At 45.9% G+C, this 27003-nt stretch overlaps 1 protein-coding gene across 1 annotated transcript in view; it reads left to right on the top strand.

Annotated features, from left to right (window-relative positions):
* eif3hb (eukaryotic translation initiation factor 3, subunit H, b) overlaps window positions 1-4425 on the top strand; it is a 120155-nt gene extending 115730 nt beyond the window's left edge. The window contains exon 8 of the mRNA XM_055634584.1: window positions 4145-4425. Within this exon, the coding sequence (XP_055490559.1) occupies window positions 4145-4242 (98 nt within the window). The 3' untranslated portion in view covers window positions 4243-4425. The remainder of the gene's footprint in view (window positions 1-4144) is intronic.
* Window positions 4426-27003: the final 22578 nt, after the last annotated feature.

Raw genomic sequence — 27003 nt, 5'->3', positions numbered from 1 at the left:
TGCCTGCTCTGATAGCTCATTCCATGCACCCACTGAGTGAAAAAGCTGCCCCTCAGGTTCACATTAAGAGAAACAATATTATTATTTTTTCAGCTTTCCTAACTCCATGAGACATGTATATTAGGTATATATCTCTGCAAGCTAATATTTTTGAAAGTCCAATACGAAATAATTTTGATTTTAAACTAAAGTATTTAATTTATGTACTTTCCTCCAACACAACATGTCTTTCGTACTCTGAATTATTATTATGCTTCAACGAACGAATTAATTTAAAGAAAACTATCATTTCAAAGTCAGCTGTTTTAACAATTAATGCTTCTGAGCCAAAAAAACAGCACTGGAGGAACTAAGTGAGTCAGGCAACATTTGTGGGTAGAAAGGAATTGTTGATGTTTTGGGTCCAGACTGCATCAGAACTGCGAGTGCAGAGGTAAGATGGTCAATGTAAAGAGGAGAGAGGGCGAGAGAGGTGAAAGAGGCCAATAAGTAGTAGGTGAATCGAGCAGAGGTGAAGGATGATGAGAAGATTGATCCAGGAAGGGGAGAGGTGGAATTTGGTGGAAAGTGCGTTATTTGTGGAAGCAGACAAGGATAAAAAGCAGCCACAAAGTACTGAAGTTACTCAGCGGATCAGGCAGCTTCTCTGACAAGAGTCCTGACCCAAAAACGGTTCTTATCCATGTTTTCCAGAGATGCTGCTTGAACAAATAAGTTACTCCAGCATGTTATCTTATTTTGCTAAGCCAGCATATGTAGTTGCTTGTGCCCGTATAAGGGGAAAAAAAGCAGATGGAGTTAGGTGGGGGTTGGGGAGGGTGAAGGTGGAGCCAGCTGTTGAAGGATGCAGAGTGGGGACACAATGGCTACCAGCCCTAGAATCTGATAAGTAAAGTCCCTGTCCCACTTACGTGTCCTTGGCACGCTAATTACGCGACTTTGAGGTCGCGTTGGGGCGCGACGGTACCGTGAAGGTCGTGCGCGACTTCATTCGACCGCACAGCCGTCTGGAGCGCGTGACATAATTTGAAGATGGACACAAAATGCAGGAGTAACTCAGCGGGTCCGGCAGCATCTCTGGAGAGAAGGAATGGATGATGTTTCGGGTCGAGACTTCTTCAGTCTGAAAGAAGGGTCTTGACCCGAAACGTCACCCATTCCTTCTCTCCAGAGATGCTGTCGGTCCCGCTGAGTTACTCCTGCATCTTGTGAAATTTTCTTGGCCCCGCTCTGGGAGTAGAAGTGGGGGCGGATCCGGACCGCAACAGCCGTGAGCCCCAGGCCGAGCTCGGCAATTGTCTGCCTGCTTCTGCTGCTGTTGGAGGTGAGGCGTTGCGTCACGCCACGCCATGGTCTTGGGCCTGTCCCACTTTAGCCTTCAGTTACGCGACAGGCCGTTGCCGCGCAAAGATTTTGTGCAGGACATCATTTCGGAGGGCCTCATGATACCACGCACAACTCCATACCCCTCCGTGCTTCTCAGTGGGACCGGCCCCGTGCGGCTACACGATGCCCATGCGCCTCAAAGCGACGACGAGGTCACGTAATTTGCGTGCCAAGGACACGTAAATCGGACAGGGCCTTAAGGAAGGTGATAATGGAAACAATTGTAAGAGAAAGAGAAATGAAAGGCAGATGCAATCAGATGGGGAGGGGATCAAGTAGATGAAATGTATGGTGAATGGAGCCAGGAGGAGAACCAGAAGTAGATTGGAAGGCGTGAAAGAGGGGAATAGCTTATACAATGCCTCACTCTGCACTGGAGAAGGGACAGGTTGACGGATCTTTAATTTTTATATCAAGAATAATGATCTCTGGATCCTAGACCCCTGTCATCTTGCACATGGATCACAACTATGGATTATATTTAGAATTAGAACTCATCTGGATAACGGGATAAATGAGGAAAAGAGGGATGCATGCAGATTTCTAAAAATGTGCATCTGTGAATGAAATATCTTTTCCCATGCCCAACTCCTGTTTTTCAGTTAACATTTAGATATTTGATTTTGCAGGGTTTCCCCGTATCTCGTATTTTTACGATTTGGTCTAAATTTAGCATGAATCAGTTACATGAGACGAGTTTTGTGTAATTTCTTTGGATGGATACAATGGCTATTATGTCAATGCTGCTCCACTACTGATTATCTTCTATTGACTCCAGTCACTGTCCAGGCTTAAGGGCCTGCCCCACGATACAAGTTCACCCAAAAGCTCTCCCGAGTTAAAAAAAAAATCAAACTCGTGGTAAGTACATAGAATGTACATAGCGGGTACGCCGGAGCTCGTGGATGTCTCGTAGTGGCTCGTTATGCTAACGGCAGGTACTCGGGAAACATGGAAACTAGTGAAGTTTTTTGAACAATGCGAAAAATTTCCAAGGGTAAAAAAATACTCATGATGAGGTACCACGAGTTTGATTTTTTTAAACTCGTGAAAGCTCTTGGGTGAACTCGCATCATGGGACAGGCCCTTTAATCCATATCTTTTATTCCAGTTATCTGCTATTTACCTTTGATGAGTAATTTGCAATTCTGCACATTTATTTTAAATGTATTTATTATTAATAAACCAGTTGTTTACCTCATCTACCATTTTTTTGCTCTTCCAAAATTCCACCGCATGTCATTTGTTGTACTGCATTCCTTCAGTATTACCACCCCATCCCATATAATATGTGTGTAGAGATGAAACAGGTTGCAGTCATGGGAACTTGGTGTTACATAAGGAGCAAAAGGACAAAGGAAAATTCCATTGTAATTGCGTTTTCTCTCAATAACCAAGTTGTAGAAAATATATTCTTCAATAGCTTGCATAATGCTTTCACTCCCTTTTGCTATTATCATTTTTATATTTGTTCCTATATCAATACACTTATTATAAACTGGCTCTAAAGTAAGTGCTGCCTGGGTAGATGGTTGAGGCAGACACTGGTGGCATTTAAGAGACTTTTGGATGGGCACATTGGTACGCATGGAATGGAGGGAGATGGATTATGTGTGGGTAGATAAGAGATGGTCTCGGCCTCACATTTGCCATTGTGGGCCAAATGGCCTGTTCCTATACTGTGCTGTTTTGTTTTCTAAAGAGTTTGAGAATAATTTATTTTGTTGCCTCTCAAAAAAAGAGAAGACATGTGAGGTACAATAAACGATGATCAAACCATGCTCTGGCCTTCCTCCTCCTCCATCACCATTTTTTCTGGATATTCCCTTTGAATTCATGTCGAGATTGGACTAAGAATGCTTCAAAAATGAATGTGGCCTGAACTATTCTGCATTCCTTGACACGTTGGAACAAAATGGGATTATTAGCAGAAACCATATTATTGGTTACTTTCAAAATTCTAGATGTAAATGCTTTAGCTCTGCTCTTCAAGACCAGCCTAAAAAGAGGGGGAAGGAAAGATCATACCAGACTTTTAAAACATAATTAGAAATAATTACAGTAAATCTATAGTGAACTAAGTTGGGTACGTGTACACACTATTGATTAAAGGGGCAGAGAATGGAAAACTGTAAGGCCTGAAACACGAATATCTCCTTGAACAGTTGAACAAAGTTACAAAGTGTTGTTGCTGCTTTTCATCAATAATTAGTGACATTTAATCAGAAAATCCCATTGTGATTAAAGTCCAAATTTCATCTCATTAAATTGTACTTTGGAGTCTTTGTTTAAATGAGTATCACCACTTGGCGTGTACTTTGCCAAACACATATCACATGATGGATAAGCAACAAAACATTGCCCATTTGATACAGATACTGTTGTAGTCATACATTCTTGTGGTTACATTAGCATGGAATTGCAGAGAAAATTATAACTGCAAAAATCTGCTTTTATGAATGTGTTATAAAGAAAGCCTTGATGTTGATCATTTACGGATGTGGCTACTACTACCACCGAAAAATACAAAAGGGTTTGTATTTTATCCCATAATATTTGGTTAGCTTGCGTGCAAGCATTACAAACAAGATAAATACAAATGCGGAGAAAATATTAAATATTGACCAAAGAAAATTACAGTTTTCTATGCGGTATATCATTGTCCTTTGTATTCAGAGTTTCTATTTTCACGTTGCATTTTTGATTACCAAGTTCTCGGAGACTAAATATTTTCCACCTCCTTTTCGCCACTTTACAGGACAAATTAATGCCTATTGCCAGCAGATCAAGGAGTTCACATCACAGAGCATGGGCAAATTATTCATGGCTGAAGCTCTTCAAGGTCATAACAGCTGAAGTCTCAATTGGAAATGCTGCAGCTCAACGTGGTTTCCAATTCCAGATCCAACAAAATTCCATTCTGAAAGGCTGCCTTGTCTATAAAGCCGGTTCTGCACATCCAAAACAGATAGTGGAGGTTCAGTTGCATCCAGTTTGTACGAATTCAGTGAAAATAAATAAATGAATTTGATGACCACATTAGTCCTTGTGTTTATTCCCGAGCAATACCTTAATTGTCTACTTTACTTTGTTTTCTTTACTCAGAGAGTGGTAGCGGTGTGGAATGAGCTTCCAGTGGAAGTGGTGGAGGCAGGTTCATTGGTATCATTTAAAAATAAATTGGATAGGCATATGGATGAGAAGGGAATGGAGGGTTATGGTATGAGTACAGGCAGGTGGGACTAAGGGGAAAAAACATTTGTTCGGCACGGACTTGTAGGGCCGAGATGGCCTGTTTCCGTGCTGTAATTGTTATATGTTATATGTCTAACACTTAGCTAATAGTTGATTAAATTAAATGTCATTAGATTAAATATTAACTATCTTACAATGGTTCAGCGATCTTAAAAATAAGTTTGAAGTAGTTTGACTATTATTTAATCCCTTTTGTTAAATAATTATTTATTTTCAGTATGGCCTAGCTACAGCAGCCACTAAGAAAATTATTTGAAATATTTTCATATTATCCCTCCTTTTTAATTGTTTATTTTAGTTCTGTGTGTTAATGTCCTCACCAAGCCTTGAAGTGAAGCAATTTAGGGATGGATTAACTTGTTTGCTACCAATATTACTGTATAAACTAGGCCAACATATGTGTGGCGATCATGGTTATTTTTGTAATTACTTTTAATTCCAGAGATTCACAATCTGCTGAGAGACGAAATTCTTCCCCATTTCAATCTAAAATCAATGACCCCCATTCCGAAACAATTGCACTTGGTTCTAGATACTGCAGCTAAGGGAATCTTCCTCTCAACATCTACCCCATCAGTCTCAGAATCTTATGTTTCACATCTCATTTATCAATACTCCAGTGATTAAAAGACCAACGTGTTCAATCTTTCTTCAAACACCAACCCTTTCATACTCTTGAGTCAAGCTATCTTTTATCTTTTATTTTAGATCTTTAGTTGTTGTTCCAGAATCAAACTCTGCTAGTAATTTCTTGTACCTGATGGGCTCTATCATGTTAGCTATTACCAGCAGTTCTCACCTGTACCACTGGTATTCAGCCTTTCGAATTGATTTGTGCACAGGTGCTCCGACGTTGCAAAACCACAGAATAGTCGACAGATTTAAGTCAAGCAGAATTAGGTCATTCGGCCCATCAAGTCTACTGCACCATTCAATCATAGCTGATCCATCTCTCCCTCCTAACCTCATTCTCCTGCCTTTGCCCCATAACTCCTGATACCCATACTAATCAAGAATCTACCCATCTCTGCCTTCTGTGGCAAATAATTTCACAGATTCACTACCCTCTGACTAAAGAAATTCCTCCTCATCTCCTTAAAGAAACATCCTTTAATTCTGAAGCTATGACCTCTAATGCTAGACTCTCCCACCAGTGGAAACATCCTCTCCACATCTACTCTATCCAAGCCTTTCACGATTCGATAAGTTTCAATGATGACCCCGCCCCTCCCCCTCATCCTTCTAAACTCCAGTGAGTACAGGCCCAGTGCCGTCAAACACTCGTCATATGTTGGCCCACTCATTCCTGGGATCATTCTTGCAAACCTCTGGACCCTCTCCAGAGCCTGCACATCCTTCACCATCCATTACCATATGAGCAGAAATATATAATAATTATCCAAACTAAAATTGTCACCCTTGGTCATCATTTCAAAGTCCAATCCATAGCTACTCAACCTGACTAATAATTAGGGTTAGTAACAGTTTTCTTCATGGGCCTTGCCCAACCTTAAAGGAAAATCATCTTGCATGCACAAGATCAATTGAGATCAAGATCAAATTACGTCCACTATGAAATATTGGGGGTCTCTCATGACTGTTGACATTAATGGAATTTCACGTTGAAGAGATTTTCTCATTTATATCCGGAAGCAGCTGGAGAATCCTGTGTGACATGGTTGAAGCCTGGCTCATGGCAATCAATCCTGGCCACGGCAGCATTGCTTGTTCAGTCAACCCTTAGAGGTTAAATGTCTGTCCTTGACATATGGCCAAGGCAGGGCTGTGCCACATCCAGCAATCAAAGATTAACACTGTGCTGTTCAAGGAAAAGGGGTGGAAGGAATGTAGTGTTTACAGCAATCTAGGATAGGATGGGGCATCTGGTATTTAATTTAGAAATTTGACACTGTACATAATATCAGTACAGGCTACCTATTTTCCATCGATAAGCACCCAGTCCTCAGAATAAATGGGTGACAATATCCTGGAGTCATTTGAGATGGGTCTTGGGTTCTGCAAAGAGCAGAATCCGTGATCCATCTTGCTATTGACCGCCGACTGAAACCAAGCTGGATCTGCCAAGGACAATCCAGCCAGGAAAATGCAGGAACTAACCCAGGAAAGCAAACTGCCCATGACAACAAGCTGTACCTACAACCTGTCTCTTCAATTTGAAGCAATTTATTGACAATCAATTTATTGACAATCTCACAATCATTTTTGAACCTGGGTAAAGTTTTGGATGAAATATGTGGGAAAGAATTGCAGATGCTGGTTTATTCCGAAGGTAGACACAAAATGCGGGACAGGCAGTATCTCTGGAGAGAAGGAATGAGTGACATTTTGTGTCGAGACCCTTCTTCAGACTGAGTCAGGGGAGAGGCACAGAGATAAGGTGTAAGGTGCGAAATCGAGACATCAAAGGGATGTGGATCATGGAAATTGTAGAATAGATCATTGTTAGGTAGGTGAAGATGACAAGGAAGCATACAGAGATAAAATTAATCAGTGGGACAGTCAGACTAGTCGGAGAACTAGGAAATGGGAGAGGTGGAGAGAGGGAAAGTAAGGGTTACTTGAAGTTAGAGAAGTCAATATTCCTACGGCTGGGGTGTAAGCTGCCCAAGTGAAATATGAGGTGCTGTTCCTCCAATTTGTGCTGGGCCTCACTCTGACAATGGAGCAGGTCTTTCTTAAGTTTTAAACCTTGTGGCTGTGCCATCAGTAACACTGCTATTCCCCATGGCCCATCTGCAACATTCCCCATCGCTTACCCCTGCTTCAGCTCATCTGCCATTTGTTTCTGCAAACATGACTGTAAAAGTCTACTCTTAAATATATCCAACCATTCAATTTTCTCTTAACCTGAAGACATCCAAAACTTTACAGTCCATGTCTTAACTTGCACCAAACCTGTGTTTGTTAACTTGCAGATGCTGGAATCTTGTACAGAACAAACTGTTAGCTGTGTTATGGTTTCTCGTTAAATAATACCTTAGTATTAAAATTCTAGATTCCATTCCCTTTGTATCCCTTGAACTCTCCTCCAGCCTGATATCTAAGATATCAGTATTCCTCTTGGTACAGCTTGTTCAAACTGGAAGTAAATTTCTTTCCATTCCCATTCTGATCTTTCTGCCCTGGGCTGCCTCCATTGAAGAGTGAGGCCAAACTCATTCTGAAGGAACAGCATTTCACATTCTGCTTGGATAGCTTACAACTCAACAGTATGAACGAATAAAATTCTCCAATTTTAAGTAACTAACCAACAAATATATCCCCCTGTCCTTTCTATTCCCCATGGCCCACCTGCATGCGTACTCATTCCTCCCGCAATCCTACTCCCATCCCCTTCTACCTATACCCCTTCATTTTGGCTTCATATTTCACGCCTCTTATCTCCTTATCTCACAGCCTTTTATCCTTTCATCTAGGGTCTTCGTCCAACCATCTGCCAATGAAACACCCCTCACCTGTACTTAACTTATCACTTGTCAGGTTTTGTCCTGCCCCCACGTCTCTTCCAGCTTTCTCCCCCCTATTGCAATGTCCGAAGAAGGGTCCTGGTCCCAAAACGTCACCTATCTATGTTCTCCAATTACTGGAGTAACTCAGCTGCCAGACCCGCTGAGTTACTCCAGTAATTAAAGCCTCTTTAATGTCTTCACCGTTGGGAAGCCTGTGCATTTGAGCACCAGGGCAGCAGTGTTTGTGTTTCTCCACTCAACCCTTCCTGCCTCTACAATTCCCGCCCAAGATTCTCATGAGAATCAACATCTTTGATTAACTGTCAGCTGCTCTACATCGGTGAGACCAAGCGCAGGCTTGACGATCGCTTCGCCCAACACCTCCGCTCAGTTCGCGATAACCAACCTGATCTCCCGGTGGCTCAACACTTCAACTCCCCCTCGCATTCCGAATCCGACCTTTCTGTCCTTGGCCTCCTCCATAGCCAGAGTGAGGCCCACCGCAAATTGGAGGGGCAGCACCTCATATTTTGCTTGGGTAGTGTACACCCCAGCGGTATGAACATTGACTTCTCCAATTTCAGGTAGTCCTTGCTTTCTCCCTTCTTCCCTTCCCCTCCCCTTTCCAGCTCTCCCACAGCCTACTGTCTCCGCCTCTTCCTATCTCCCCCCCCCCACAACATCAGTCTGAGGAAGGGTCTCGACCCGAAACGTCACCTATTCCTTCGCTCCATGGATGCTGCCCCACCCGCTGAGTTTCTGAGTTTCCGTAGCATTTCTGTCTACCTAACATTTTTTTGCTCATGTGTTCCGTCTGCCGTCATTCTTTTTGTTTGACAGCAGTCCTCTGATATAGGTTTTATTTCCGCTAGAATGCAAGTTCAGTGCAAAGAGGTTTTTAAATATCTGCAAATAGTTAAAAGACAAAAAGTAATAATAATCTATATGTAGGCAGTCCTTATCTCTGTAATGATAATACTCACTGGCCATGTAACTAGAAATTGATGTGTTTTGACATCTGGCATTGTGTTCACAACCATATAATGCAATGCAGGTTCTTTGTAACCTCTAAGGACTCGAGATAAGAGGATTTCATTTGAGATCTTTCATCTTTCAGTGGAAGGGAAATCTTTGGCAGAACATCCCTTGAATTCTGTAGTTTATGATGGGCCCCAGACACATCAAACTTCCACAAAGTCTTTAATCTTCTTCTCTGGTTTTAATCTTAGATTGGATGAATTAATAAAATAATCCTTTAGATCTATGGCTAGCTCTGAATGAAGATGTTTTCATAATGTGTGCTACAATTTTCATCCTTAAATTAGTGAAATTATAATCATACTAAGTGTGTTCATTGATAACATTTGTTGAAAGAATTATGAGAGGTTTTATGTATGATTTCAGACATCTTTCAGTAGAGCACTGTTTTGTCCGAAATGATCAATGACCACAAGAGGAGCTTTTTTTAACACTGCAAAACTCGAAAATACTCCAGCCTGGCAAGGTACAACCTGTGAATGTCACATTTCAGAGTGCCATGATACGCAGATATCTCACGTTATTATGATTCTGAACAATTGTTATCACACAGAGAGTTGTGAGTCTGTGGAATTCTCTGCCTCAGAGGGCGTTGGAGGCCGGTTCTCTGGATACTTTCAAGAGAGAGCTAGATAGGGCTCTTAAAGATAGCGGGGATATGGGGAGAAGGCAGGAACGAGGTACTGATTGGGGATGATCTGCCATGATCACATTGAATGGCGGTGCTAGCTCGAAGGGCCGAATGGCCTACTCCTGCACCTATTGCCTATTGTCTAAATCCATTATTCTGAAATTAGAGTATTCTGTCTACTATCCAAAATGAAGGAGGACTCTTCGTGGTCTACGCTTCCAAACTTCCTGAGTCTCCCATTTCTGATCAATGAATATAATTTTGGCAGATAAAGGTAAAATGCCTTTTACTCTCACTTTACCGTGCCTTAAGAGGGGCCAAAGCAATTTCAATTGATCTGGTCTCAGAATCAGCTTTCAACCCACACGCCCACTTGGCAAATGTACAGTCAAAAAAATTACTTTTCTTCAATCAAATATTGTTGGTGCCTGGAAAATAAAAAAAATAATTTCCAGTAGAATCTAGTATTTTATTTTAGTTTACTGAGTTCAAAGGGTCTTTAAAATTGTCTGAAATGACATGAAGAATACCTATTATTTGATATCATTTGCTAAAGATACCCAGGTGGTTGTTGTGCTAATTTGGTAATGTTATCATTTTAACCTTTCATCCATATATATTTATTTTTATCGTCCCCTCGGGTGTACAGTAAAGGGAGCATTAAAAAAACATTGGTAGACACAAAATGCTGGAGTAACACAGCGGGACAAGCAGCATCTCTGGAGAGAAGGAATGGGTGACGTTTTCGGGTCGAGAACTTTCTTCAGACTGAAGAAGGGTCTCGACCCGAAATGTCACCCATTTCTTCGCTCCAGAGATACTGCCTGTCCCGCTGAATTACTCCAGCATTTTGTGTCTACCTTTGATTTAAACCAGCATCTGCAGTTCTTTCCTGCACATTAAAAAACATTATCTATTAGGAGAATCACAAATTGGCATGAGTCATTGCTTTGGGGAGTTTCTGTGAGTATACACGACTTTAGCTTTGCCCTCTAGAATTTGAATGCTAACTGAACTCATCTCTACAGAGGTTCATTTGGCAAACTTGGTGTAGCTGAAATCTATACATGAGATGTTATTTCCATCATGCTAAATTAATTAGTTACTGGCTGGGTAACTGTGAGTACACATTTCTTAATTGCCATTTGCTAACACATGCTGCCTATGTCAAGTGAGAACAGTACTGAACTTTGTTGTGATAATCACCACAGCCAAATAACTTGCTGAAATAACTGCATTCACATGAAGAATGGTTAGTTGGTTGACTGAATTATATAATTAGTCCATGTCTACAGGAAAGAGAAGGAACGTAAATTCCTCTTTCCTGTTCGCTGGCTGTTGACATTTTGCATTTGTACAGTACTGTTTAGATAAAGGATATCTTTGAAAGCATTTACCTGTTAAAAGATACACCAGTAAGGAGTTAACCAGTTTTTGATTTGTGACCAAGATGGATTACGTGTAGAAAATAGACCTTGAGAACAATGTGATGATCTTGAGGGCATGATGTCTATATTTAATGTGACTAAAATCTCCCACTTGCCCTGGATTATATCATTCATTTCAGCAAATCTTTTATCATTTAGTTTTTTTTTTAGCACCTTATGATTTCTCCAGATCTTCAGTTTAATTAAGTTTGACCTAGTTTTCTTCTGTAACTTTAAGCCAAATTTGTAGAGCACATTCTTTCTTCCTTCCTCTTTTCCTTTTCAATTCTTGGTATCTTTGTTTTCCTCTAAATTTGCCCCAGCATTACACCTGGCCTTCTCCTAACCTGTTCCCCCCAAATAACGCACGAACATCCTTTGTTTAAACTTCCACCTTCTTTTCATAATCACTTTTAATATGGAATAAAGAAGCTGCTTGATAGGAAATAATCAGTCAGACACGTAAGGATACCAATTTGGACCATTAGGACCATACCAGCTCCCTAAGTAATCTTGTCATTGTCATTTCCCTGTAACCTATTTTCTCTCACATGCTCCCATCTGAATATCCTGCCACCCACCAAATTATTGACCACATTTCAAGGCCGTTTTTGCCTTCTCATTTTGAAATGTTGTGGTTCAACTGTCAACGCTAACTCTTTGGGCAGACAGCTAATTACTTCCATATAAAGATCACTTTTCAATATATATTGATCATAGATATTTTGGGGGTCAGTCAGCATCGCTGGAGAAAAAGAATAGGTGATATTGAAAAAAGGTCTCGACCCGAAACGTCACTCATTCTTTTTCGTGTAGGAAGGAACAGTAGATGCTGGTTTAAATCAAAGATAGACACAAAATGCTGGTGTAACTCAGCGGGACGGGCAGCATCTCTGGAGAGAAGGAATGGGTGACGTTTTGGGTCGACCTGAAACATCACCCATTACTTCTTTCCAGAGATGCTGCCTGTCCCGCTGAGTTACACCAGCATTTTGTGTCTATCTTTGATTTAAACCAGCATCTACTGTTCCATCATTCACATTCAGCCAAGTAAACCAGTTTTGTTCTTATTATTTAATTGTCAATAGAAGCTGCTGCATCCCTTTAATCTAGTGATATTCTGATCAAAAAAATATTAGAAATATATTACCCTCACCTTCACTGGTCGACTCCCTTTTCTCAATTAACCTGAAAATTATCCGCTTGTTGTGGTTATATATTTCCTACCTGAAAGTTGCAATTGAGTCTGCTTTGTCCTTCCTTACATACATTGCACACAGCAGTAGCTTACTGCATTTGATGATGTTCATGTGTCTTGAACATGACATGTGACCCTCCTCTAACCTTGCCCTTTCTAAAGGAAAAGAGCACCAGGTTTCTCACTCTCCCTACATAACCAGAATCTTTTATTCCCCATACCGACCTTGCAAAGTTTACGATACGATATGATATGATAGAACTTTATTTATCCCAGGAGGGAAACTGGTCTGCCAACAGTCATAAAAACATAACAAGATACATGAAACATGAAATTAAAATGACGAGTGGAAAGTCCAGCATTGGGGATGTGCAAAGGGGAGAGGCGGGGATTAGAGGGCCTGTCCCACTTGGGTGTCATTTACGAGTCATTTACGCGATAGGCCAGGAGTGACAGTCGCGCGCCAAGTGCTGTTGAGGGCCCTAGTTCTTTTGGGAGCCATTTGCGACGCCGTTCATACTTAGTCCGATATCTGTGGCAAGGATTTTCCCAGTGAAAATTTTTCAAAACTACGCACGCTTTATATTCGGGTGGTCACATGGTGCGGCTCTCAAATGGCGCGCCGACGGCGTGCGGGCGGCACATGGTTATGGACATTCACGCACAGTGACGCATAATAAATTAGCATAGGCAATGTTCGTGCTTCACCGTGCGTAACCATGCATCACCACGCGCCACACGTATGCCGTCAGTACGTCAGCGTGTGCAGGGGATATGTCACGCAGGTGGCGTGCGAGGATTTTGAGCATTCCAAAACCCTGGGCCCGCACGTTACTGCATGTCACTGCATACACCACCATGCCTCACCACGCGCCATGCCTGCGTCACGACACGACAACCAATTTTTAGGATGTCGCGTAAATGACGCCTAAGTGGGACAGGCCCTTCAGTCTCAATCTCAGTCTACCCCACAACAGAAGGGGAAGGAGTTGTAAAGTTTGATAGCCACGGAGAAAAAGGATCTCCTGTGGCATTCTGTGCTGTATCTTGATGGAGCCAGTCTGTCGCTGAAGGTACTCCTCAGGTTGATTAGTGTGTCATGGAGGGGGTGAGCTGTATTGTCCAAGATGCTCCACAGTTTAAGGAGCATCCTCCCCGCCAAGACCACCTCCAGTGAATTTAACTCCGCCCCAGGACGGAGTCAGCCTTCCTGATGAGTTTGTTCATTCTGTTGGCGTCTGCGACCTTTGCCCTGTGCCCCCGCACACTGCACCCTAAGATCTGGACAGGCTTCTTAGTGTTCAGCCCAGAATTGATTAATATATTTCAGCTGAGATTTAACTGCTATTTTAGGCTTTGGGACTTTTTATATTCCCTGCTTTGCGTTAAATTCCTTATGCTGTAAAATTATTGTTTCACCGGTCTCCATACTGATATTAGCATCAGGCCCGGTACTTATTAGATTTTGGTGTCATCTTTAAATTTGAAATTACAACCAACATACCCGTGGCAAAATCATTCACGTGTATCAATATCCACTCCTTGCACAGTACTCCTCTGTACTTCTTTTTAATTTGAAAAATAGCCATTCATTAATGATCTCTGCTTTCTATCGCAGTGTTGTTTTTATAAGCACAGAAGAAACAGCTGCAGAAGGAGGTCAGAAAGCCCCTTGGGCTTTGCTCTGCCATTCAGTAAGATTATGGCTGTTCCAATTCTTGGCAACAGTGTCACTTCCCCGCTCTTTCCCCGGCATCATTGACTGCCTTGTCATTTGGATATAGACAATAGACAGGAGTAGGCCATTCGGTCCTTTGAGCCAGCACCTCCATTCAATGTGATCATGGCTGATCATCCCCAATTAGCACCCCGTTCCTGCCTTCTCCCCATATTCCTTGACTCCACTATCTTTAAGAGCTCTATCTAACTCTCTCTTGAAAGCATCCAGAGAATTGGCCCCCACTGCCTTGTGACGCAGATATTTCCACAGATTCACAACTCTCTAGGTGAAAACGTTTTTCCTCATCTCAGTTCTAAATAAAGCATAAAGGATAAAGGACATTTATAGTCACATACACCAATTGGTGCAGTGAAATTTCAGTTAACATGCAGCACACAAATAAGATAAACACAACACTATAGAATTTAACATCTATATAATTAAAAGTCTGATCTTGACCACATCCTGTTGCACTGCATATTGATTTTAGAAACAATGCTACCACTTACGGCTGTGATTTTTGGCCATCTTACACAGTGTCCCCCTCCACTGCGTAGGACAAGAGGATTTTTCCCATCAATGAAAAATAATAGACTTATTAATGTTTTAAACACGTTGAGATTTGCTCTCCTGTCAATCACACCATGAAGGCCATGCCCCTTCCGGAGGGACAATAAAACCCGGAAATGTGGAGGTGCCTCATTTCTCTGTAAGATTGGGGAGCGAGAGGTTGCGACTCTCAGTCTGAGCTGTGAATAACACTGAACACGTCTACTAAACTGTAAGTGGTTTTACTGACCCGTGAGGGCCCTTAATGTGGTTTGGAAATGTAGTTTGAAAATGCAAAGGTGTGTTTGGTTTGAAAATGCAAAGGTGTGTTTGGTTTGAAAATGCAAAAGTGTGTTTTGGTTTGAAAATGTTAAAGTTGCCTTTGATTTGGTTTGAAAATGCTACAGTTGCCTTTGATTTGGTTTGAAAATGCTACAGTTGCCTTTGGTTTGGTTTGAAAATGCTACAGTTGCCTTTGGTTTGGTTTGAAAATGCTACAGTTGCCTTTGGTTTGGTTTGAAAATGCTACAGTTGTCTTTGGTTTGGTTTGAAATTGTTACAGTTGCCTAGCATAATTGAAGCCTAATTGAAGTTGCGTTGCCTAATTGAAGTTGTGTTGCCCAATTGAAGTTGTGTTGCCTAATTGAAGTTGCCTTGCCTAATTGAAGTTGCCTTGCCTAATTGAAGTTGCCTTGCCCAATTGAAGTTGCCTTGCCCAATTGAAGTTGCCTTGCCCAATTGAAGTTGCCTTGCCCAATTGAAGTTGCCTTGCCCAATTGAAGTTGCCTTGCCCAATTGAAGTTGCCTTGCCCAATTGAAGTTGCCTTGCCTGAATTGAAGTTGCCTTGCCTAATTGAAGTTGCCTTGCCCAATTGATGTTGCCTTGCCCAATTGAAGTTGCCTTGCCCAATTGAAGTTGCCTTGCCTGAATTGAAGTTGCCTTGCCTAATTGAAGTTGCCTTGCCTAATTGAAGTTGCCTTGCCTAATTGAAGTTGCCTTGCCTACTATCTATCTACCTTCAAAACTCTGTGGCTGCCGCCTGCCTGCCGCCGTCCGACTTTCTGCCTGACTTGTGGCTGCCAGCCTTTGATTCCTTGCTACGCCGACACCAGATGCAGAATCGCCGAGATTCTTTCCATTTCGGTAGAGATTTCACTTTTCATTCCAAGTATCCACTCCTGATTAAATTTCTTCGTGTTTATGTACACATTTTTAAATAAAATCCTTCTCCCCTCCCCAAAATTTCAAAAGAAAACTGCTTCTAACCCATTATGTAAACAGTGTTAAGTGTGGGTCTTGGATTGTTTTGTAATGTAAAAAACTGTAGAAATTATATTTTGTTCAAACCTAGGTTTGAATGACAATAAATTGCATTCTATTCTATTCTAGAAGCAGCCCCAGCCCCTGGTGAACGTTCCATCGTGTGATGTCACAATGCCCAATGCTCACAGATGTCCAATCGGAATGGATCCATTTACATATGCCTTTGCAGCAGCCCCCAGCCCCAGCTCATCCCCCCTTCCCCCACCACCCCCGCAGCCTGTGTTGAAGCTCGTCATCACGTGTGGGAATAGAGAAAGAGGATTGGGGGTGAAAGGGAATGGGGAACAGATGGACTGTCCCTACCCCTCCCCCCTTTTCCACTCTCCCTCCCCACTATTTTCCCCTCTCTCTCTCCCCACCCCCTCTCCCCCTTCCTCCGCACTCTTACCCCTCCTGCCCCTACCCAATGCCTACCCCCCTCCCCCCCTCCCCTCACCGCTCCCCCCCCCAATCCCTCTCTCTCACCCCTCCCCATCCCTCTCCCCCCTCGATCTCCCTCTCAAGAGTCAAGAGTCAAGAGTCAAGAGTCATTTAATTGTCATTTGGACCCCTGGAGGTCCAAACGAAATGCCGTTTCCCATACATTACATCCCAAATAGACCCCAGACACAACAAAATTACATTTTACATAAACATCCATCCCAAAGCTGTGATGGAAGGCCAAAAAAACTTATCTCCCCCCTGCCCTCTCCCCCCCCCCCCCGATGTCAGAGTCAAAGTCATAGCCCCCCCCTGGCTATGGCGATTGTCCCGCGGCCATTAAAGCCACCCGGTTTGTGCGAGGTCGCACACACCCTTGGTGTTGGAGCCCCCCTGCCTCCAGAGTCCGCGGCCATTCCCTCCGCGCGGGGCAGTGATGTAGGCCCCCTCCAGGAGCTCTTCCCCCGCAACTCGGCGGGAGAATTCGCCATTGCAGGAGCCCCGAAAAGCGGTCTCCCTCCAGGGATCCGCGGGCTCCGCCGCCGTCCCAGACCTGTCGTTGGAGCCTCCGACTCTCAGCAGTAGGCAGCCCCAGCAGCCCGCTCCTCCCCCTCCACCCGCTCCAACTCGGCCCTCCGCACGGCAACGGTGAGTCCCACCAGAGTCCCCGGCTTCTTCCCGTTGGAGGCCGCCCTCGTTGCGGCCTCAACGACACCTGAGACCCGACGAGAAAAGGTCGGGTCTCCAGTGCAGGGAGAGATTCAAAAAGTTTCCCCCCCCCCCCCCTCCCACCCCACCCCCCCCCCTCCCCCTCCATCCACACCCCAACATAAAATAACCCCTACATAAACCACAGACAAAAAATAATAAAAACGCGGACAGGCTGCAGAGGCCGCTGCTGGCCAGAGCCGCGCCTCCTCACCGCTCTCCATCTCTCTCCCCTCACCCCTCTCCCCTCCCTCCCCTCCTCCTCTCCCCCTCCCCCTCCCCCATCTCCCTCCCTCCCCCACCCCTTTCTCTCTCTCTCCCCCTCCCTGTCCCCCACCCCACTCTTCCCCCCCCACCCCCCTTCCCCTGTACCCCATCTCCCCCCTTCCCTCCCCCTCCTCCTCTCTCCTCCCCCTCTCCATCTCCCTCTCCTCAACCCCTCTCCCCCCTCCTCCTCCCACCCCTCCCTCTCTTCCCCCACCCCTATTCCCTCTCCCCCTTTCCCTGACCCCTTGCCTCTCCCCCCCCCCTCCCCCTCCCCACTCTCCTCCCCCCCATCCCCTCTCCCTCCTACCCCCTACCCCCCATCTCCCCCTTGCCTCCCTCCCGCCTCCCCCCCCTCTCTCCCTGTCCTCCTCCTCCCCTCTCCCATCCCTCTCCCCCACCCCCTTCCCTCTCCTTCCCATCTCCCCCCCTCTCCCCCCTCTCCCTCCCTCTCCCCCATCCCCCTCCCCTCTCTCCCCTCGCCCCCTTCCCCCCTACCCCCTCTGTCCCTCTTCCAACACTCCCCTACCCCTCCCTCCCCACTTCCACTTCTCTCCCCCTTACCCCACCTCCCTCTCCCTCTCCGTCCCCCACCCATCTCTATCCCCCTCCCTCCCCCTCTTCCCACCCACCCCTTCCCCTACCCCTCTGTCCCTCTTCCACCACCCACGGAATTTCAAGGAATAGCCATGAATCAACTGCCAGCCCACCAACCGTGAGTGAGTGAGCTGCCAGCACAACAGACTTGAGTGACTGAGCCGCCAGCCCAAGAATCCATTCGGCCCACAATGCTCATACTAGCCCTCTGGAAACCAGTCCCTTGGGCCCACAACACCCATACTAGCGATCCAGAAAGCCCCCTCCCCCCCCGGCCACAAATATTGGAATTGGGGGAGAGGTGGAATATTGCGTTGGGAGACCAGCCCTACCGTGTGAAGCATGGACCCAACGGGTCCCACTTAGTCTAGTAAAACAAAAAAATATCCCCCCCCCCCCACAGCAGAATCAACGTTTCCCATTGTGAGGCAAGGCAACAAAGTTCAGTCATCTTCCTCTTGCCTATAGAGGCTTCTGCAATTCATTAGATGTGAGATGATTAGCTCTGTCTTCATCACCGTGCTTCCTCCGTTTAGCCAGTGTCTAGGTTTGTGTGGGAATTTTATCTGGGACTGCTCCTTGCATGTATTCTACATTCCTTGTTGATCAAGAAATGGTTTCTTGGCATGAAGATCATGGTAGAGCAATGCAAATGTTGGGCCATAAGATGATGGTCTACACCAACTCATTGATCCCTGGTTTTGAGATGCAAATCTCTATCTATAATACTAAAACACTTCCTATTGTTTGTGTTTGTTTTGACGATGTGTCAATCTGTTTTTCCTATCTTCATCCAAACGCCACAGCCTTCCCATTTTCACATATCCTACTCACATTTTTCCCTCCGTGGTGATAAACATCTTCCCACCTATATTTCCGACGATATTAATGCTTTACATTTAAAAAACAGTCCCAAAATCTCACCCAATTCGAGAAAAAAAAACAGATTGACGTCACAATGCACTTGCAAGACAGGACGGGACACTCCGGGATGGAGGTGGACTCGACGCTCGCACAACGCCCGACGCCTGGGGGTGAGGGTGGTGCCGCGGGCCCTGGCTGGAACCAAGCCTGGTGCTCGAGCTGGAGTGATAGCCAAGCCTGGGGCATGGGATGTAGCCCTGACCGGGGCCAAGAAAGAAGCTGCCACTGGAACTAAGGACGAGCCTGGGTCCGGGGTCAGGGACGAGCCCAGAGAGGAAGTCGAGGCCTGGACGGTGGCCGAGCTGACGGCTGACCAGGCCTAGTACAAGAACCAGGCCGAGTTCCAGGCCCTGGCACTGCTCTACGACCTGGGTCCTGGGCCAGTGAAAGGGAGTGAGGGGCGGAGAATGAGGGAAATGAGGAGGAGGAGGATAGGGTGGGATTGGGATGGTAGAGGGAGATGGGGGGGGGGGGGGGTTAGAGGAGGAAGATGCCCCTCCCCATCTACCCTCACTCCCACCCTCTCTACCCCCTCCCTCTGTACCATCCTTCCTCTAACTCCCTCCCCCTCTCCCTATCTACCCTCCATCCTCCCACTCTACCCCCTCCCCTCCTTCTCTACCCCCTCCCTCTCTGCTCCCCTTCCCTCTAACCCCCCTCCCCCTTTCCCCTCTCTACCCCCCCCCTCTCCCTCTCTACCCCCCCCCCTCCCTCTCTCTCCCCCCCCCCTCCTCTCTCTACCCCCCTCTCTCTCTCTACCCCCTTCCTTCTCCCCTCCCCCTAACCTCCTCTCTCTACCCCCTCCCTCTCTCCTACCCCTCCCTCTCTACCCCCCCCCCTCCCTCTCTAGGTATTGAAGAGGGAGGGTGAAGAAGAGTAGGAGGGAGTGCTGGGGGATGAGGAGAAATGGGCCGTGCCTGCGCAGTTGGGGGCTATGCGTGAGTGGTGCAATATTGCGTTGGGGGAACGGCTTGCACCGGGGGAACGGGTGAGTGGTGGAATCTTGCGTTGGGGAGCAGACTCAATGGGTCTGGACTTGGTCTTTGCAATTTACAAAAGCCAATTAACCTACAACCCTGTGTGTCTTTGGAATGTGGGAGGAAATTGGAGCACCCGGAGAAAACCCACGCCTTCATGGGGAAGAACTTACAAACTGCGTACAGACGAAGACATCTGCGTACAGGTGGTCGCTTCAGAGAACACGGAGAATTACCTCAATATGAATGCAGGACATCAGCTCTGTTAAGGCATTGCAGTGAGTACATCTATGATTACTATGGTGGACATTTGGATCAGCTGTATGTCACCTGGTAGGAATACATTCCAGTGAGTTTATCCCCATTTTGGTCTGCACACTAGTTGTGCATCTTGTGCCATGACCAGTTTAGTCAGTGGTGATGCTGCTCCAACAGTCTTGCTGATGGATTTATTAATGAACGATTCATCCTAAATATAAATCCAGGCAAATTAATTCTACAAAAATACTACAACTTGCAACTAAGCTCCAAACTACATACGCTTGGGGTGGGGGGGGAGGGAGCGATGACATTATGTTTATCTTTGTACTATTATTTGTTTTTTCTTGTGCATTAGGGATATAGGCAGGTAGTGAGTAGACAAGAACATGGGCAGATTGACTGCGATAGGGGATGTATCAAGTATTTGCTTTGGGATGAAGAACAAACAAAAATACATTCAAAAGAGAAATTGGATAATAACTGATGTGATCCACAAAGTTAGTTTGAAGTACAACAAACAAATGTGAACACAGCCAATAAATTCATGGAAGAACTTAGCAGGTCAAGTGGTGCCTTTGGGGGCATCAGGAATGCATCAACATTATGGATCCAGATCCTGCATCCTGAAATATCGACACATCCCTTTTGTGTCCACGGATGCTGCTTGACCTGGTGAGTTCTTCCAGCAGATAGGAACAAAATGCTGGAGTAACCCAACGGGTCAGACGACATCTCTGAAGAAAAGGAATAGGCGATGTTTTGGGTTGAGACCCTTCATCAGATCCTTCATCAAACCGCACATTAGCTCTTCGATTGAGGAGTTTGGAGTAAAATAATAAAATAAGCCTTCCTACTGCTTGAAATGATTGTTAAATCTCAAGAAAGATAGAATAGCCCCAGAAGCAGTGAAATGAAAGCTTACAGAATTGATTTTTGGGATGAGAGTGTTGTCTTATAAGGAAAGAATGAGTGAGCTCTATGGAATTGAATAATGGAATGTGATCTCATTGAAGAATACAAAGTTCTGATGGGTTTTGTCAGGTTTTTTGTGGACCCGCAGTCTTAGAAGTATGAGACGCAGTATAAGATAAAGGATCAGACATTTGTGATGGGGATCAGGAAGGATTTCTTCTCTGGGAGCTGTGATTTGTTGGAATTTGGTGCTATGAATAATCAGTTTGGGTTTTTTTAAGACTGAGGTTGAGGGAGCATCCTGGGATTGTTTTAAATGTAATTTTCATGAACGGGCATTACTAGCAAATCTAGCATTTTACTTCCCATATCTAAATGGTCCTGACATGGCTTTCTTGCCCTTCCAGAGTGGTGAATCTGGAGTTATGTGTGGCTGTCCTGATAAGGATGACGTTAATGAACCAGATGGATTTTGTTCAACCATCTGGAAGGGCACAGGGGCGTAGCGGTAGAGTTGCTGCCATACAGCGCCAGACACCCGGGTTTGATCCTGACTACGGGTGCCCTCTGTACGGAGTTTATACGTTCTGCCTGCCTCTGGATGTTCTCTGATGTTCCGGTTTCCTCACACACTCCAAAGACGTACGGGTTTGTAGGTTAAAGGGCTTGGTATAAATGTAAATTATCTCTGGTGTGTGTAGGTAGTGTTAGTGTGCGGGGATCACTGGTTGGTGCGGACACGGTGGGCCAAAGAGCCTGTTTCCGTGCTGTATCTCCAAACTAAACTAAATTAAAATCTACAACCAGCTGAGCAAATGTGAAACAATGCTGTCATTTTCAACTCATTACTATTACTGTGTATTTACAACGTCAACCTTGAAACATCAACCTTTAAATCAGCTGAACAGAGCAATATGCATATACAAAGTTATTCCGCTGAATTTGAAGGAACAATAAATGCAACTTGGCCTAGCTGATGCCAACACTGCTTTCTATCCAAATGGATCTGCAGGAATACAAAATGAACACCTGTTTTATTTTCTAAAGAGATAAAGGATACCAAATTGGACCATTGTGACTATACCAGCTCTCAAAGTAATCCTGTCATTGTCATTTCCCTGTAACCTATTCTCTCTCACATGCTAGACAATCCCATCTGAATATCTTGCCACCCACCAAATTATTGACCACATTTCACAGGCCGTTTTTGCCTTCTCATTTTGAAATGTTAAGTTGATATCTTGTGGTTCGACTGTCAACGCTAACTCTTTGGGCAGATATCTAATTACTTCCATATAAAGATCACTTTTCAATATATATTGATCATAGATATTTTGAGGTTCGGACAGTATCGCTGGAGAAAAAGAATAGGTGATATTGAAGAATGGTCTCCTATTCTTTTTCGTGTAGGAAGGAACAGTAGATGCTGGTTTAAATCAAAGAGACACAAAATGCTGGAGTAACTCAGCAGGACTGACCAGATCAGTCTGAAGAAGGGTCTCGACCTGAAACATCACCCATTCCTTCTCTCCAGAGATTCTGCCTGTTCCGCTGAGTTACTCCAGCATTTTGTGGCTACCTACTCTTTTTCTCCAGGGATGCTGTCTGACCCACTGAGTTACTCTAACATTTTGTGTCTATCTTCAGTTTAAACCAGCACCTACTGTTCCTTCCTACACATAGGTATTTTGCGGATTGTTTAGACGTTAGACTTTAGAGATACAGAATAGAAACAGGCCCTTTGGCCCATCCATTCCAAGCTGACCAGTGATCACCCTGTACACTAACACTATCCTACGCACTAGGAACAATTTACAATTTTATCAAGGTCAATTAATTTACAAACTGTACGTCTTTGGAGAGTGGGAGAAAACAGGAGCATTACTAGAAAACCCATGGAGTCATGGGGAGAATGTATAAACTCTGTACAGGCAGCACCTGTAGCAGGATCGAACCCGGGTATCTCCTGCGCAGTAAGGCAGCAACTGCCGCTGTGTCTCTGTGCAGCCCCATTATTGAAAATTACTGTGGGCTCTATATTGATAAAAATTGTGCTTTTTAATCTCTTGTGGCTATGGGTGTTTATAGCTACTGTACATTATCCATGAAACAAGTAGAGTCTGGTACAACTAATGAAGCATATTAATATCTATATTACTAAATCTCTTCTTGACCGCTTTTGTATTGTATTGGATTGTATTGTATATCTTTATTGTCATTTCCTGAGTATTCGCATACCCAGAGGAAACAAAAAAACGTTTCTCAACCAGTGTCCATTCAGTGTGCATGAAAAATAAATAGAAATAAAAAAATTTCCCCCCTCCCTCTCCCCCCCCTCTCTCCCTCCTCCCCTCATCCTTCGTCTCCCCACTCCTCTCCTCCTCTCTCCACCCATCCCCTCTCCCTCCTCCCCTCTCTCCTCTCCCCCCTCTTCCCTCTCTTCCCTCTCTCCCCCCTCTCCCCCCCCTCTCCCCCCTCTCCCCCCCTCTCTCCCCCCCTCTCTCCCCCCTCTCTCCCCCCTCTCTCCCCCCTCTCTCCCTCTCTCACTCTATTCTCCCCCTCTCTCTATCTCCCTCCCCCCCTCCTCTTCTCCCCCTCTCTCCCCCCCTCTCTCCCTCTCCCTCCCTCCCCCGCCCTCTCTCTCCCCCCCCCCCCCCCCTCTCGCCTCTCCCCCTCACCCCCTTCTCCTTCTGTGCTTCGATTGGCCTTCTGTGCTGCGATTTCCGAGAGAACGGTGCCACCTACAGCTGTCATTTTTGGCCACCTCGCTCAGAGCCCCACTCCGCCGCATGTGTGCCGAGGATTTTTCCCGTCGATGAAAAATGACAGAGATATTAATGTTTTTACAAAATTCCCCATTCTCTCTGCTGCCCCTGCTGGAGGGAGGGGGAGGGACTATAAAACCGGGAAGTGGTGTGCCTCAATCAGTCTCTGCAAGTGGTGTGACTCAATCAGAGCTCTGAATAACACTGAACAAATGTCTCCACAGCTGTGAGTACCCATAATGTGGTTTGAAAATGAAAATATGGTTAGTTTGAGGAAAAAACACTGCCTGCAAATGGTTGTTTGGGTTGAAGTAAAACGGCACCCTCTCTCTCTCTCCCCTCCTCTCTCTCCCCACCTCTCTCTCTCATTATCCCTCTCTCTCTCTCTCTCTCTCCCCCCCTCCTGTCTCTCTCTCTTTCTCTCTCTCTCTCCTCCTCTCTCTCTCTCTCTCCCTCCTCTCTCTCGCCCCCTCTCCCCATCCTCCCCCCCATCCTCTCACCCCCCCCTCTCCTCTCCCCCCCTCCTCTCCCCCCCCTCTCCCCCCCTCCTCCCCCTCCTCCTCCCCCCTCCTCCTCCTCTCCCCCCTCCTCTCTCTACCCCCTCTCTCCTCTCTCTCCCCCCTCCTCTCTCCTCCCCTCTCACCCCTCTCCCTCTCCCCTCTCCCTCCTCTCCCCCCCCTCCTCCCCTCCCTCCCCCCCTCCCCCCCCTCTCCCCCCCTCCTCTCCCCCCCCTCCTCTCTCCCCCCTCCCCCCTCTCGCCCCCTCTCTCTCTCCCCCCCTTCCTCTCTTCCCCCCTCCCTCTTCCCCCCCTCCCTCCCCCCCCCTCCTCCCCCCCCTCTCTTCCCTCCTCTCTTCCTCTCTCCTCTCCCCCTCTCCCCCCCCTCTCTCTCCTCTCCTCCCCCCTCTCTCTCTCTCTCCCTCTTTTTCTCCCTCTCCTCCCCTTCATCCCCTCCCCACCATCCCCTCCCCTAAAAACCCTCCTCCCCTCCACACACCCCTACCCCCTCCCTCCACCCTCCCTGCTCCCCCACCTCTCCCCCCCCCTCACCTCACCGCCCTCTCAGCACACCATCTCTCTCCCCATCTCCCTCCTCCCCCTCTCTCCTCCCCCTCTCTCCCCCCCCTCTCCTCCCCCCTCCCTCCCCCCGCTCCCCTCTCTCCCCTCCCTCTCTCCCCCCCTCCCCATCCCCTCCCCCACCCTCCCTTCCTCCCCTAAACCCCCCCTCCCCACACCTCCTCCGCCTACCCCCCTCCTCCTCTCCCCCTCTCCCTCCCCCCTCCCCTTTTTTTCTCTCCCTCCCCCCCTCCCCCCCTCCCTCCCCCTCCCCCCCCCCCCCCCCCTCTCTCCCCCCCTCTCCTCCCCCCTCTCCTCCCCCCCTCTTCTCCTCCCCCCCTCCTCCCCCCCCCCCCCTCTCCCCCCCTCCCCCCCCTCTCTCCCCCTCTCCCTCCCCTTCTCCTCCCCCCCTCTCTCCCCCCCCTCTCTCCCCCCCCTCCCCCCTCTCTCGCTCCTCCTCTCTCCCTCCCCTCCCTCTCACCCCCCCCTCTCTCCCCCCCCCCCCCCCCCCATCCTCCCCCCCCTCCCCCCCTCCCCTCCCCCTCTCTCCCCCCCTCTCCCCCTCCCCCCCCCTCCCCCCCTCCCCCCTCCTCCTCCTCCATCCCCTCCCCATCCTCCCTCCCCTAAACCCCCTCGCCTCCACACCCCCTACCCTCTTCCCTCCACCCTCCCTGCTCCCCACCTCTCCCCCTCGCCCCTCTCTCAGCACCCCCCCTCTCTCTCCCCCTCACTCTCACCCTCTCTCTCTCCTCCCCGCACGTTGGGGGAACAGACCCAACGGGTCTGCACTTGGTCTACTATGTCATAAAGATGTAATTGCTAATATTTCCAGTTGTCAAAAAGAAGTATTGATGGCTGCCTGGGGGCATTGAGGAGGAAGGAGAAGATCCTATGTTCCTGTCTTTTAATGGGATAGGTTTGTGAATGTCTATGTTGAATGTTTATTGAACAATGATAACTGTTGCAACCACAAATGTACTCACTGCGTGTTGCAATGTGTTTCACCCAGTGTTGCGTAGTTACGTACATACAGAACTTATGTTTGGGACAAAATACTTCCAGAAGGCCGTTAAGGTGTGACGTTTGAAGAAAAACAAGGTCCACTGTTGTAAACTAAGTACCTTTTATAATGGTCTTTCTATTTAAAAAAAGTTGCACAAGTAAATAATGATCAGAGATATAACGATTGGAGTGCAGGAAGGAACTGCAGATGCTTGTTCAAATTGAAGATAGACACAAAATGCTGGAGTAACTCAGCGGGACAGGCAGCATCTCTGGAGAGAAGGAATGGGTTGAGACCTTCTTCTTCAGACTTCAGACAGACTGTATGAAGAAGAGTCTCTACCCAAAAACGACACCCATTTCTTTTCTCTCCAGAGAAGCTGCCTGTCCCACTGAGTCACTCCAGCATTTTGTGTCTGTATCAATTGGATGTTACCCAGCTGAAGTTTTAAAATGTTTTGCTATTTCCCATGTCATACACGTGTGTCAAGATACATGCGTGCATCTACATCATGTGTAAAAACGTACTTCCAATTTAAAAAAAAGTGAGATTTAATACATCATGCACTTAAAACGTTGATGAAAGACGAGAATAAGGCTTCCAGCTATGATTTATATTAACATCCTTTATTAATTGTTCCCTGGACCAGATTATACTTGTTTCTTGGGTAATCTACAGTAAATAAATGCCTGTGGTTAGCAACATGAAAGTAAGATTCCATTATCAGTGGAAGCGCAAGGGAAACCATTACTGTTGAACCATACCACATGTACAAACTGATAACGTGTGCTTTTAAATTTTAAATTTATTCCCTTTTTGGAAATAAAAACAAACAAAATATCATTTTACATTTCAAATTGTTAAAATTGCTTCTACTGTTGTGTAGAATTTCTAAAATTGAGCAAAGTACTGGAGGCCGTGTGAAAGATTTCCTCCCTCAATATGTTTATATGTTATTTCTTGCAGATGATAAATCTCAACAATGTGACTGTACATATTGTTCTCTTTCATGTACTTGTTGAATAAAGAAAGACTTGGTGTTAACATAAAATATGAATAGAAATATTATTAAAACTATTATATTCAGAAGATGCACATTATTTAGATCAGAATATATGCT

This window comes from Leucoraja erinacea, chromosome 4, assembly GCF_028641065.1.
Source record: "Leucoraja erinacea ecotype New England chromosome 4, Leri_hhj_1, whole genome shotgun sequence".
Classification (NCBI taxonomy): domain Eukaryota; kingdom Metazoa; phylum Chordata; class Chondrichthyes; order Rajiformes; family Rajidae; genus Leucoraja; species Leucoraja erinaceus.
Note: the sequence above shows the minus strand (reverse complement) of the source record. Positions and strands in the feature narration are given on the sequence as shown.